A 15,224-nucleotide genomic window follows, 5' to 3' on the forward strand; every position below is an offset into this window, starting at 1 on the left:
TTCTCCTGGACATCAGCCATTGCAGCCAAAGTGTGCACTACTCGATCTGGTCTGGAAGAAAGAGCAGATCAAAAAGCTGAAAAAACAGCCTTAGTAATGCAGGGCAGCTAGGTATCAGGAAAACGCCCAGCCGAGCAGCCGACTGCTGCTAGAGGTTTTTTAGGTCCCAACGCCGGAGAGGTTGGGTTCAGATTTAACTCAGCAAGAAGAAGTCTCCTCCAAGGGTAAATAACAGTCCTGCTCATCCTGAATCTGAAGCTGCCAAAGTGAAAGTGTCCAGGTCCTCCCTAGGACATTCAGACATTGGCACAACCCTAGGTAACAAGGCGTTAATTACTGATGCTCTCACATCTTCATCTGTGCTCTGAGTAGCAGATGGCAATGATCTAGCCAACAAAGCCTGAAAGCCCTGCACAGCATTAGCTAATTCAACTACCCAGTGAGATAGTTCTGCAGTTAGAGCTCGCTTATTCTTTGGAGGCCCCTCACCACCCCTCGCGACTCCTTCCACCATGTGTTGACCGTCTCTGGCGGTCTGAAACAGTGAAAGAGAACGCCTCAAGGTTACGTATGTAACCATAGTTCCTTGAGGGAACGAGACGCTGCGTCGAAGCGCTTGGGGAACGTCCCTGACGAGACCGACTCTGAACATCGTATACAATCTGTCCAATGGAAGAGCGTGACGTCACGGAGCGGGGTGACGTAGCGACCAGGAAGCTATATAAGCACGTGCCGTGCGGCTGGCTTCAGCTTCGTGTAGGGAAGCAAGCGCAGGCAGGGGTGCCGGGAGTATGGCTCTGCGACGCAGCGTCTCGTTCCCTCAAGGAACTATGGTTACATACGTAACCTTGAGGCGTTCCTTTTCGGGAACTCGAGCTGCGTCGAAGCGCTTGGGGAACGAGATGCCCACGCTGCCAGACTACCAAATCCCTGCCTAGTGTGTATCCGTAGAGCACAGCTAAGGCGAGAGAACAGAAGAGCCCGGAGCGGCTCGCATATCAAGATCGTAGAATCTGACAAATGTAGAAGGCGTGGACCACCCCGCAGCGTTGCAGATGTCCAAGAGGGACACACCTGCTAAAAGGGCCTTGGAGGCCGCCATACCCCGAGTAGAGTGAGCCTTGGCCCCCAAAGGGGGGGGGAATACCAGAGGACTCATAGGAGACGTTGATAGCCTCAACTATCCAACAACTAAGGGTCTGCTTGGTGGCAGGAGAACCCTTGTTAGTAGGACCGTAGCATACAAGCAATTGGTCGGATTTTCTCCACAGGGCAGCTCTGTGGACGTATGCGTCCAGTGCTCGCACTGGACACATACAGTTTAGCTTCTCTTGGTCTGGCTCCCGAAAGGGAGGAGGACAAAAGGCCTGCAGTACGACAGGTTGTGGTGTAACAGAGGGAACCTTTGGAACATAACCCGCTCGAGGGTATAAGAATGCTTTGGCCATACCAGGGGCAAAGTCTAGATAGGTAGGGGCCACCGAGAGGGCCTGGAGATCTCCAACTCTTTTTAGTGAGGTGATTGCCAGTAGCAGGGCAGTTTTAAGTGTCAGATGTCTATCTGAGATATCTTGTATTGGCTCGAATGGAGCTTTACAAAGAGCCTCTAGAACCACAACCAAATCCCAGGGGGGAACACGGGACCGTACTGGAGGTCTTAGCCTCAGCGCACCGCGGAGGAAACGTGTAACTAGGGGGTGCCTACCCACTGATTGATCATTGAAAGGGACATGGAAAGCAGCTATGGCCGCCACGTACACCTTTAAGGTGGAGTGGGATAACCCCGCAGAGAGCCTAGCTTGTAAAAACTCCAGAACTGTACCAACTGGGCAGTTAACAGGGTCAAGGTGGCGATCTCTGCACCATGAAGTGAAGAATTTCCACTTCAGGGCGTACAGTTTCCTCGTGGAGGGAGCTCTGGACTGGAGGAGGGTCTCAACAACCTCGGTTGAGAGACCGGCTGCTAACAATTGCGCCCCCTCAGGGGCCACACCCACAGCTTGAATACCTCCGGGCGAGGGTGAATTATCGTGCCCTGCGCCTGTGAGAGTAGGTCTGTCCTGATCGGTATCTCCCACGGAGAGCCGTCGAGGAGCGAGACTAGATCTGAGAACCATGTTCGGCCCGGCCAGAACGGGGCCACTAGTAGCAGACGGACCCCGTCCTGGCGTACTCTCGCCAGAACTCCCGGGAGCAGAGCGATAGGGGGAAATGCGTACAGACGAAGCCTCGGCCAGGTCTGTACCATAGCGTCCAGTCCCAGAGGAGCTGGATGAACTAGAGAGAACCAGAGGGGACATTGCGCTGTCTCTTGAGTCGCAAAGAGGTCCACCTGGGCTTTGCCAAACACTCTCCATATCTGCTTCACCACCTCGGGGTGAAGCATCCATTCCCCGGGCCTCGGCCCCTGCCTCGACAGTATATCTGCTCCCACATTCAATCTCCCAGGAATATACACTGCTCTGATCGAGAGGAGTTTGCCCTGGGACCAGAGAAGGATCTGGTATGCCAGCTTGTACAAGGGGCGTGACCGTAGACCCCCCTGGTGATTGATATAAGAGACCACTGATGTGTTGTCGGTGCGCACCAACACATGGTGACCTCTCAGGTCTGGGAGGAAATATTTTAGTGCTCGATAGACTGCTAACAGCTCTAGGCAATTGATGTGCCATGTCAGATGGCGACCACTCCACAGACCGCGGGCAGGGTGGCCACTCATGACCGCACCCCAACCGGTGAGGGACGCGTCTGTCGCTAGCGTTACACGGCGACAAGGAGCTCCCAGCACCGTGCCCTGATTCAAGAACCAAGGTTTCTTCCACATGTCTAAGGCACGAAGGCATCGCCGCGTGACCTTGATAAATCGAAGTGGATTTCCCCTCGGGGAAAAGCCCTTGGACTTGAGCCACCACTGTAGGGGTCTCATGTACAGCAGGCCAAAAGGTATCACGTTGGACGCAGCTGCCATGAGCCCTAACAATCTCTGGAATTGTTTGACAGTGAGTGACTGGCCTTCTTTGACTCTCTCGACTGAAGTGAGGATCGACTCGATCCGAGCAGGAGACAGACGTGCCTGCATCGTGGTCGAATCCCACACTACGCCTAGATAGGTGATTCTCTGAACTGGAGAAAGTACACTCTTCTTGGCATTTAGTCTCAAACCCAGCTCCCCCATATGCGCGAGAACGACATCTCGATGTCGAACCGCCATCTGCTCTGATTGAGCTAGGATCAACCAATCGTCGATATAATTTAGAATGCGGATGCCCTGCATACGGAGGGATACCAGAGCCGCATCTACACATTTCGTGAACGTGCGGGGTGAGAGTGCAAGGCCGAACGGAAGTACTCGATATTGATAAGCTTTGCCCCTGAAAGCGAACCTCAGAAACTTCCTGTGTTGTGGAAGGATGGATATGTGGAAGTATGCGTCTTTGAGATCTATCGTGACAAACCAGTCCTCGGATCTGATTTGAGCTGCAACCTGCTTGACAGTGAGCATTTTGAACTTCAGTGGCATAACTGAGCGGTTCAGGTGACGTAAGTCTAAGATCGGACGCAACCCCCCATCCTTCTTTGGAACTATGAAATACCGGCTGTAAAATCCGGATTCCCTGTCTAGAGGAGGGACCACCTCGATGGCCTCCTTCCTTAATAGGGTATTCACTTCTTGTTCCATAACCAGAGCCTGCTGGGGGCCGACCACAGTCGGTGTAACCCCGTTGAATCTCGGTGGTGGATGACCGAACTGAATGCAATAGCCTTTTTCTATTGTACGCAGGACCCAATGAGATACATTTGGCAGTAGCTTCCACGCTGCTAAATAATCTACTAAGGGAATCAGTCTCTCGAGACTGACCTCTGGTGTAAGAGGCCCCCGCAGGGGCGGCGAGCATCCCAGCTCCGCTACGCTCACGGGCGGAAGTAACTGGGAACAGCGCTCGCTGGAGGCCGCTGCGCCCTGAAGCTCTGGCAGGGTTGGCAGACCGACCTCCTGAGGGCACTGGGGTGAGACGGGCACCATGTAATGAGGTGAACCGCGCTCTACCCCAGTAGGGGCTACCCTCTGGATCCTGATGTCAGGATCGCTTCGTCGAGGACTTCCGGGCCTCGATGACTGTTCTTAAATCAGGCTTTTTAGCTTTGGAAGTCCCCGACTCAGAGCGTCGCTGAGGCACTCGGTCCCGTCGTGGGGGAGCACGAGCGGCGACACTTTGTTTTTGTGCTTCCCGGTATGAGGAGCCGGTATGTGGCGTGGTGATCTCCCGCCCAGATGCACCACGAGAGCGACGAGGGAGGAAACTCTGGAACGCCGCCGCCTGTTTGCGTGCCTCCTGGAACCTGTCGACGACAGTGTTGACTGTGTCGCCAAACAGGCCCGAGGCTTGAAGCGGGGCGTCCAGGAGGCAGACCCTGTCTCTTTCTTTAATCTCTGACAGGGTCAACCACAAATGCCTCTCCGCGGCCACTAAGGCTGCCATAGACCGCCCAATTGCGCGAGCGGTCTCTTTAGTGGCGCGGAGGGAGAGATCAGCGGTCTTTCTGAGCTCTTCGATATCTTCAGACTTGATCCCCTCTCCCTCATCGATATCTCCCAGCAGGTCAGCTTGATAAGCTTGTAGGACTGCCATGGTGTGAAGGCAAGCCCCAGCCTGACCCGCTGCCACATAACCTTTGCCCACTAGTGATGATGTAACTCGAAGAGGCTTAGTGGGCAATGTCGGAGCCTTTAGAGACGATGCCGAGCCGGGTGACAGATAGCCCGCAAGCGTCTGCTCAACCCGTGGCATCGCTCTATAACCCCGCTCTCCCAGCCCCATCACGTTGCCATAGTATAGTGAATCGGGGCCGTAGAGGCGGGTCGAATAAGGATGTTTCCACGATCTCGATATTTCGTCGTGGAGATCGGGAAAAAACGGAAGGCTCCGACGTGGAGGTGGTTGCCTCGGCCGCAGAAAGCGTTCATCTAACTTGCTTCTCTGCGGCTCAGTTTGTTTCTCAGCAGGCCATTTGATTTTTAATCTATCAACTGCTCTAGTAACCACCTCCAAAAGCTCCTCATACTGGGGCGACAGGGGTGGCGAATCCCCAGCAACAGTCTCCACATCGACCTCCTCGGAGGAAGAGAGGTGAAGAGCTGTTCCCTCACCCTGGGGGGAAGAAACCGACGAGCGTGCTTCCGAACCCAGGGTTTGGGCGCCGGATCTGGCAGATGAGGAAGGAGATAAGGACGTGCCCGTCTCCATTCCCTCTGACAGATCCACCTGCGAGCCCCACGAGTGCAGCAGCCGCTCTGCCTCGGCAGAAGCGGGGCCAGCACCGCGAGGAACGCTGGTGAAGGCTCCCTCCTCGAAGAGAGCCCTCCGGGATCGAAGCGTCCGCATTGGCAATCGTTCACAATGCGGACAGTCGGCCCCCTCGAGAGCCGACTCAGCGTGCTTCGATCCCAGGCAAGCCACGCACAAACTGTGTGTATCCCCGCTCGTGATGTAGCGAGGGCAGGGAGGAACACACAATCTGTAACGTGGCTTGGAATCGCCCTTTATATGTTTGGTCTTTTGCTTATACTTTGGCATATTGAGCTGTTTTAGCGATCTTTTTAATGGCTAAGGGACAGACAACAATAAATAGGACCAACGGGACAGACTGTAACATGCACACACAGAGCGCTTGCTGACAGAGCGAAAGCTGAAGCCAGCCGCACGGCACGTGCTTATATAGCTTCCTGGTCGCTACGTCACCCCGCTCCGTGACGTCACGCCCTTCCATTGGACAGATTGTATACGATGTTCAGAGTCGGTCTCGTCAGGGACGTTCCCCAAGCGCTTCGACGCAGCTCGAGTTCCCGAAAAGGAACTGAAATTTACCTTCTGCTATAATAGGCCTTTTCAACCTGTGCCTGGGTTATTGTTGTTCTTTTTCACCCCATTATCTTTCAAATCAGCACCGCTTTTTACCACTATTAGTTGGACTATATCTTATAGACTACAATTTGAAACCATGCTGTGTTAAAATGTTACAGCTATGTCACGTAATCACATGCCTCTTTTTCAATTGCTTTAAAATGGCAGGAAAATGCTACAATGTATAATTTGTTGCCTTTTATCCAGACCAAATGAACCAAACCACAGACGTGAAAGCACCCTTAAATAGTAATGGAAACATTTCACATTTATAAGCGTTTGAGGGGGAAATGATAAATGGTGACGGAAAATGAAGACTGGTTCATTCTTACCTATAAAGTCCAAAAAGTGCACTTAAAGGAAAACTTGATAATGCAGACACCAATATATAGAATACTAAAATGTGCAAATTCAGAGCCGTGCGTAGACAGATCACGTGCAGCTTTTGTCCAATTGCAAATAAGAATGTTAACCCAGGGGTTTTGAATGTAACAAGCAAAACATAATCTTATGAATACCCATTAATTAATTGTTAAGCCCAGGTTTAGAATGACCTATAGTTAACTATTTCAAGTCTGATAAAACCCATTGTCTATTTAATTGTGGGTGATGAAACTGGATAATGTACAAATGTACTTTAATATGCCATCACAAATTAATCTTATCCATTTCGTTAAATCATTTTCTGCCCCAAACTGATTTTATTTTTTATTTCTTAGAAATGTTTTATGACAGCATAGATAAGCAGCTGATTTTCTACATTTGGAACAGAATTAATAGGTTCAAAGGTTAAACGCCATCTTTAAACACAAGACAATGTGATTACTGCTAAATGTGGTTTTATTAACAAAGTTCGGGAGAAGCACGATCAGATAATCATCCAATTTGGCACAGGTGCATCTCGTTTAGCTAATCATCTTAAATAGCACGCAAGCGTATATACATCCAGTCTTCCTACCTCCTGTCCCACGACAGTTTTTCGGCAACCCTCCTCCACCCCAACTCCTCACTTCTAATCTATTTATCCCAAATTAGGGATAGGGGGAGTTATTTGGGTTCGGGCTATGCTCCGGGCCCGGACCCCTCCCCCAGGACAGCACGCCAAAATATGCCTACTATTTGCCTTCAGATTAGATGTAAGGGTGAACTCGTGAAAAGATAAAGTGTAAGAGAAAACATCCAAAGCATCAAATAAAATCATGCATCTACATTCCGATTAACGTTCAAGATGAAGGTGCCACCATACAATCCTCCTCTTGACGTCTGTTGATGTTCTCACTCAGGTCCTGCTGGTCTGGTGTGCGCTGAGACTCTGAGGCAGGAGGGTTTCACTGACCGTATAGTCATGTGCACCATGGACAAACATCTGCCTTACGACAGGCCTAAACTGAGTAAGGTTTGTACACAGAACAGTCTATAGAACAGTGTGGGAACAACGCTTTATATAAGACTGCTTTTCCAACAGAAGATTTTAGCTTTAGCAAAAATATGATAGGGCAAATGTGATATTGATTTGATGTCCATCCCTCTTTTTTCAGTGTTTAGAGAACACAGCTGAGCAGCTTCAACTGCGTTCATCTGACTTCTTTCAAACGTATGACATAGAGATTCTATTAGAGAAAGAGGTGAGAACACTAATAAAGTTATCAGATGGAAATACTATGTTTTTTTTTTTTTAAACAACAATTCTATGATATTTTTCGCACCTTTACTGGAATGGCTCTTAAAATTGCAATATGTTTCATCACAGGTTGTCTCTGTGGATGTGAAGACACGGACTGTGACATTTCGGGATGGTTTTAAAATAGAGTATCGAAAACTATTCATTGCCACAGGGAGCAGGTAAACATAACTACTGCTACCAAATGATCCACATTCAAAAGTTTAGGGTCAATAAGATTTCATTTAATTTTTTAAAAGAAATTAATACTTTTATCCAGAAAGGGTGCAATACATTGATCACAACACTGAACTAAAATACGCTGATGAAAAAAAAAAATCAGTTTCAAATAAATGAGGTCGTTTCTGCAAAAATAATATACTATAATAATAATTTAATAATAAATTTGTATCTTTACAGACCCAAAGCTCTGAGCTACAAAGGCAAAGATGTGGGAAATGTGTTTCACCTCAGAACACCAGAAGATGCCAACAGCATCGCAACACTCGCCAGCAGTAAGAATGCTGTCATCGTTGGAACCTCATTTATTGGTAAGAGCTTATGTGAAATGTACATCTCGGTGTAGTTTATTAATAGCTCTAAAAAGTGTTTAGTTGCTTAAGCCACAATTTAAGATGAATCAGTGTAATTGCATTAGACAACATAATACATATATCTTCCATATATCCATAGTGTCCATATATTTTTGGAGCCTCTGATAATGATTATATGCACTGTGCTGTGTTCAGGTATGGAGGTGGCTGCAGCTCTCACAGATAAGGCTCACTCAGTGTCTGTGATCGGCATAGAGGCCGTGCCGTTCCGTAAAGCATTCGGAGAGAAAGTGGGAAAAGCCTTGATGAAGGTGACAGAAAATAACTAGATTCATAGAAATAAATAAATAAGATTATTAAGATTTAAGCATTCAATAATTGTTAAATGGTGAACATCAGAGGTGCCCAAACTTTTTTTTATGAAGGTTCAAAAATCTAATTTCATTGAGGGACATGTTTACATTATACATTTTTTTTATGTTTTGATATGCTGCTTCCTTTTATATTTACTTTTTATATTAAAATAATTTATATTCAATAATTTTCCACATCAATCTACTCTCCATACAACATAATGGTACTTTTGCCAAGGCACTATATTCTCTATATTTCAATGCAAAAATAAAACTAAAAAAATATTAAAACTAAATGATAAATTAGAAATAAAAAAGAGAATTAGAAATAAAGTTTAGAAATAAAATATTTCATATTTTTCCTCTCTTACGATATGGCATGGAAGGTCAAATCAAAGGTCATGGCCTCTGGTGTATATATTCTGCGTAGATATGTAAAAAAAAAAAAAATTATTCATTTTTTACAATATATTTTAGTAAATGTTAAATCAGTTGCATTTGCTTTGGCATTAATTTAACTAATTTTATAAGCTAGTTATGGTTAATAAATACAAAAAGAGTGTATGATAATAAACTATGTACATTTTATAGCTCTTGGACATTTATTTCCCTCATTGCTGTTTCATGCCAGTTTCACGCCTCTCTTATCTCTCTGTCTTTCTCTTCTTACATAATAAACTTTGACAGGGTCAAAATGACTGCATATGATTCCTTGCTGTAATCACATTAAATCTATATTCAAGCATAGAATATTCTATATTCTGATTAAATTATTTCATTTTGTTTCTCTCTTTAGCTGTTCGAGTCAAACAGGGTGAAGTTCTACATGTTGAACGAAGTGTGGGAGATGCGAGGGCAAAATGGACAGGTATCATGAAAGTGAGAGAAACAAGAGTTCAGTGAAGTGTAGGGCTCTCTCTCTCTCTCTCTCTCTCTCTCTGTGCTTCTTGTTCTCTTGCTCTCGTTCCTGTAGAGTGATTAATTACATCTGTTCTCACAGTAGCACTGCTTAGCTCTAAATATTTTCAAACACGGCTTTTGCAATAATGGATTGGCCCTGGGCTAAAAGGCCAGAACTCGTAACACAAGTGAGCACACAGTCAGCAAAGTAAATATATAACTGAGAATAAGTCGAACTGTGATCTATTATGAAATTACACTCTGATATTCCCAAAGAAAAAACATAATATGATTTTTTACACTGTATTATAAGTCATGGTGTTAAGAAAATGTGCAACTATGACATAAATGTTAAACGTATTATTATATATTTTTTTCAATAGTTAAAAGAAGTGGTTCTAAAAAGTGGCAAAGTCTTGAGAGCTGACGTCTGTGTTATTGGCATAGGTGAGTCTGTGTGATTACTGAAATTTTTTTTACTGAAAATTTTCTCACTTTCCCGTTTTCAAGTCCTATCGTAGTCTTGACTACAAAAATAAATAATAAATATAAAATTTTAAAGTCTCTTTTGCACACTAATGCTGCCTTTGTTTGATCAAAATTATAATAGAAATGGTAATTTTGTGAATATTAATTTTACTATTTGAATTAATTTTTCTATTTTAAAATGTAATTTATTACTGTGATTCTTTGATGAATAGAACGTTCATTTATTTGAAATAGGAAAAATCTGTAACATTCTAAAAGTCTTAATTGTCACTTTTGACCAATTCGACACATCGTTACTAAATAAAAGTATTAATTTCCTAAAAAAAACAAAAACTTTTGAACAGTAGCATATGTGTGTGTGTGTGTGTTTGTGTGTAAATACATTAACTGAACATAGTGGGGCATGTTGTCAAATTACTAATCTTGCAATTAAAACGTTTATGAAATACAAAACAATTCATGAAACAAAGCAAAGCAAAGATTTAAAACACATGTGACAACATGCCCCAATATAAAATACTAATTTGTTCTGGGGACCTGATCATAACTGTGTGTGTGTGTGTGTGTGTGTGTGTGTGTGTTTAGGCTCCAGTCCAGCCACAGCATTCCTGAAGCAGAGCGGAGTGCACATGGACTCCAAAGGATTCATCCCAGTCAATAAGGTTCAGTCTATCTGCACTGTTGTTCCATATGTACTGTACATCTGTTACTGCATCTTCTAACATCTGTTGCCATTCAGAACGTGTGTGTTTCTGCAACCCGTGCTAATCTGCACATGCTTGTGTCTATTGAATCAGTAATAAATAGTTGTTTTAGTACGTTGACCTTGAGTATTTTATGATAATAAGTGACAAAGGACATGCTACAGTACAAAGCGTATGTAAACATATACCTTTAACCCTTTCAGACCATGCAGACGAACATTGACGGGGTCTTTGCTGGGGGGGATGTGGTAACATTTCCTCTAGCTCTACGTAGCAATAAGAAGGTGAACATACCCCACTGGCAGATGGCTCATGTACACGGTAAGACCTGTAGCACACTGGGGTGCATTCATGTGCTTATGCCAAAGATGCCTTTTTTATGAATAATAAAATAATAATTTTTTTTTTTACATTTTTACATGGTCTTCCACCACAGGTAGAGTGGCTGCCCTCAGCATGATGGGAAAGCCTTCAGATATTAAAACGGTGCCTTATTTCTGGACAGCAATGTTTGGGAAAAGCATACGATATGCAGGTAAGGACAAATGTCTAACACTGAAAATAAACATCAACAACAACAACAACAAAAAGTCCCACACTTCCTTTAGATTGAATGAATGACTGACGTAGTTTCAGCGTCAGCGCTCCTCTGATGCATCACAAGTGCTTTTAATCTTATTGTCAAGGTTATGGAGATGGCTTTGATGACGTCGTCATCCAGGGAGACTTGGATGAGCTGAAATTTGTGGCATTCTACACTAAGTGAGTTGATTTGGTTCTTATTTCTCTAAATTTGAGTCAGGCATTTATAATTATTAACATGATCACATCAAAAATAATTTCTAACTTAGATAAGGAAATTATTATATTGTTATATAGTATTATGGAGTACCCTTTTTATTTAATTTATGGTACTATACTATTGCAATAATCTATTGCAATAGTATATATAAATATATGTTTAGTGTTTTGTTTTATTCTGATTGTTTGGTAATTTAATATATATATATATATATATATATATATATATATATATATATATATATATATATATATATATATATATATATATGTAAAATTCAATAATAAAAACAATTGACAACTTAAATCTTTTACTCAAGTGATTTACTCAGAAAGCATTATTTATAAGTTATAAGTAACTGAGTTTCTGATTAAAAATGAGTTGCAGGGACTAAACTATATTTTTTGTGTTGCTAATTATGTTAATCATTGCTAAGATTATGCGGGCTGCTGTGGTAATATATCAGCTGCTAGGAAGTGAAATTAATAAATAAAATCAAAGTGAAAAAAGATTTTAATCTCAGAGATGAAAGAAATAGATAAAAATAATATTGGGCATCAGTTGCTAAGGTAAATATCGTCGTTATAATCAGGGTTGCCAGGTTTTCACAAAAAAGAAAGAGAAAAACGTCAATTGCTAATCAAAGCTAGCGCAAAGCTAGTCCAAAACTAGCCCAAACGTGTTTCGAGGAGGTTCCCCTGATAAAAAATTGCATTCTGGGGGATAAAATACAAGTTTATTTTGCGTGTTTCCCTGGTAAAATTAGCATTTTAGGGGCTAAATATCATGTTTTTGGGGTCGCTCACGGTCATGAAAAACAACCCGCTGCAACAGTGTAAAAGTAACCCAATTGTTATAATTGCTTATATAGAGTTAGTGTTTTATGCAAACACAATGCAACATACTTAAAGAGATAGTTGAATAAATATATAGTATATAATATATACTGTGAGTCTTGCATGGACAAGCACTATTCAGTTTACTTCAGAAAATGTATTATTATAAGATTTCTAGAAGTATTTCATAATATACTACATTATTGCTGTTGTAGCAGCGCTTACTAATATTTGAGTTCTTACAGTATTTCTGATAAGCTGTGTGTGTTGTGAGTTTAATCTGCGCTGATCACAGGAGTGAGGAGGTGGTGGCCGTGGCCAGTATGAACTATGACCCCATTGTGTCACGGGTTGCAGAAGTCCTTGGCTCTGGAAAGACGATTAGGAAACGTGACGTGGAGTAAGAACATTTTCTATTTTTCACAGAAAACAATGGCTGTAGTAAGATTTTCCATGGTTTAAACATGTCGAAGCAAAAGTGACAGTTCAGACTTGTTTTCATCATTGATTAGAATAAGAAATATAATAAGTCAGCATATTAGAATAATTTCTGAAGGATCATGTGACACTGAAGACTGGAGTAATGATGCTGAAAATTTAGCTTCGCATCACAGGAATGAATTATATGAATTATATAATTATATAATCATATAATGAATTATATTATATGAATTATATATATAAAATAGAAAATATTTATTTAAAATTGTAATAATATTTCATAATATTTCTGTTTTGAACTGCATTTTTTAATCAAATAAATGCCCGCTTGGTGAGCATAAGAGACTGTTATTATAATAACTTTCAGTTTTCACTTTAGAGTTTCCATTTAGTTTAGGTTTTTTTCTTAATATTTTAATTTTATTTCAGTTAACTAAAATATTTGTAATAGTTTTAGTTAATGATTATAACTCCGACACACACTCCTTGCATATTAACCCTCTTAGCTAGAATAGACAGCAACTATTGTTTACAATTTTTTTTATTATTAGTTAAGTTATTGTTTGTATTTTAGTTTTAGATTTTCAGTGTTATTTTAGTACTTCAGTTTCAACTTTCAAGTTTTTCACCTAATATTTTATTATTTTATTTTATTAGCTTTAAAATTTATTTAACAGTCATTAAACAGTTTTCTTCAGTCAACCTTCTGAACTAAAAAGGACATTGACCGATTTTCTTGTTTTCTTTTCCTTGCAGGACAGGAGACATGTCATGGCTGATTGACAAAGGCTCACAGTGAGGATGTGATCAGCTCAGCACAGCAAGCTCCTTGAGTTTTTCTTGCCAAACTTGGACGATCTCCTGTAGCAGACGTAGTATTAGTGCTGCAGCTGGAGTTGGTTAAGAGGGACACTAGATGGGAGCACCTGGGCCGTGCCGAGGACATTGGCACCTCTCTGGGCCTGGATCTGCTCACAGCACTAACAAATGAGCCATAACTGGTTTTTAACCCTTTGTTCTAGACGGGACGGTTCTCTCTCTCTCTCTCTCTCTCTCTCTCTCTCTCGTGGGTTGGTCAAATCTTTTGCATGAATCATCTGCCTGGACACAATGTTCACGGGAGAGTGGTTAAGGGGAATTGTCATATTTTATTTTGTACATGTGACGTTGTATATAGCTGTTATCTGAAGATACATTAAAACAATAAGACTGCACTTTTTTTCTACTGAATAGCCAGGATATGGAAATGAGAACAGAGCTGATGTCAAAATATGCAGCTTCGCTTGTGGCAGTTTGTAGATGTAGAGAGAGCAGATGCATGTTAATTCAGATGCATTACTTTTCATTAAGAGTCACCCAAAGGATCTTAGTGTGGGATCATTATTCAGGGAAGGTAACAAGCTCCATATGTCAATGTCTATGAATTTAAATTAAATATAATGTATGATATAGTATTGTCATGCATCACAATGTATGATATAGTATTATCATACATATGTCAAAATTCACGAATGGGTGAATCTCACAAAGCCAAAATTGGAAAGAAATAAAACACTTATATAGATATACTTTGATATATATTTGAATGAGACGGAAGCAATTGCTGTGAAAGATTTAGCTTAAAATATTAAATATTTAAATATATTTAAAATTATATATATATAATATATATATTACTTTTTCACATAATTTTCACAAGAATTAAGCACATTCCTCCTTACTTCAATGTTTCACTTACTATACTATTACTATAATACAGTATATTTTTAGACATCATTTTCTTTATGCAATATATATATATATATATATATATATAGATATATAATTATTATTATTTATTTATTTTCTTTTATGATTTTGAGGTAAACTATTACCTGGATGTGTTATTGACTTCATGAATCACCGAATAAAAACAAAAATAACAAATCTTCCAGCCATGAAGTATTTCAAGTTCAAATGTACAGTTTAATCTCCATTGCAATAAAGCGACGCTGTCATTTTGAATGTTCTCACCCCAAACTGAAGCATGACCCCGTGCACCAGGACTGGCCTGAAAACTTTAACAATGACAATATACCTCTTGCTCATGGGAACTGTGGTTGCCCTGCTAGTAAACTGCACAAGACGACAAATATTTAAAGCTAGAACTTTAGCTATAGAAATGCTCGTATTATAAGAGGCTTGTATTTTCTGACTAATCGTAAATTGATTTATTGATGACGGACTGATTGATTGTTGATTGTATTTTTAGATTGTATGCAATAACAACGAATGCTTCTCTTGTAGCTCTGGCCTCCTATAGCTTTTCTTTGGTACTAACTCAGGGATTGGAGGTTTCAGTCATATGTGACAGGTTCTTGTGGAATAATAAAAAAATATGAATAAATTTGTTGCTATAACACTTTATTGGGCTGCTTGTTCTTTCAAATATACTTACAGAAAACAGCAAGCAATTTCATCAAATCATAGTATAAGACAGAAGAATACAAACTTCTGAGTTCATCAAAGAGGACATTTCATTCAGTAAGACCGATAAAAATCTGCATAGCTAAAAAAAAAGCATTAAATTTAAAATAACAACA

General features: G+C 41.6%; 1 protein-coding gene across 3 annotated transcripts in view; it reads left to right on the forward strand.

Moving 5' to 3' along the window:
- Positions 1-14,424, forward strand: part of aifm3 (AIF family member 3) — a 32,255-nt gene extending 17,831 nt beyond the window's left edge. For all 3 annotated transcript variants that reach the window (XM_026240687.1, XM_026240690.1, XM_026240688.1), the window contains exons 8-20: positions 7,187-7,299; positions 7,442-7,528; positions 7,654-7,745; positions 7,984-8,114; positions 8,313-8,428; positions 9,267-9,338; positions 9,754-9,817; positions 10,445-10,521; positions 10,767-10,884; positions 11,000-11,098; positions 11,250-11,325; positions 12,497-12,601; positions 13,399-14,424. In XM_026240687.1, the coding sequence (XP_026096472.1) occupies positions 7,187-7,299; positions 7,442-7,528; positions 7,654-7,745; positions 7,984-8,114; positions 8,313-8,428; positions 9,267-9,338; positions 9,754-9,817; positions 10,445-10,521; positions 10,767-10,884; positions 11,000-11,098; positions 11,250-11,325; positions 12,497-12,601; positions 13,399-13,441 (1,193 nt within the window). In that variant the 3' untranslated portion in view covers positions 13,442-14,424. The remainder of the gene's footprint in view (positions 1-7,186; positions 7,300-7,441; positions 7,529-7,653; positions 7,746-7,983; positions 8,115-8,312; positions 8,429-9,266; positions 9,339-9,753; positions 9,818-10,444; positions 10,522-10,766; positions 10,885-10,999; positions 11,099-11,249; positions 11,326-12,496; positions 12,602-13,398) is intronic.
- The last annotated feature ends 800 nt before the right edge of the window (positions 14,425-15,224 follow it).

The sequence above is a fragment of the Carassius auratus genome, linkage group LG30F, assembly GCF_003368295.1.
Source record: "Carassius auratus strain Wakin linkage group LG30F, ASM336829v1, whole genome shotgun sequence".
NCBI lineage: Eukaryota > Metazoa > Chordata > Actinopteri > Cypriniformes > Cyprinidae > Carassius > Carassius auratus.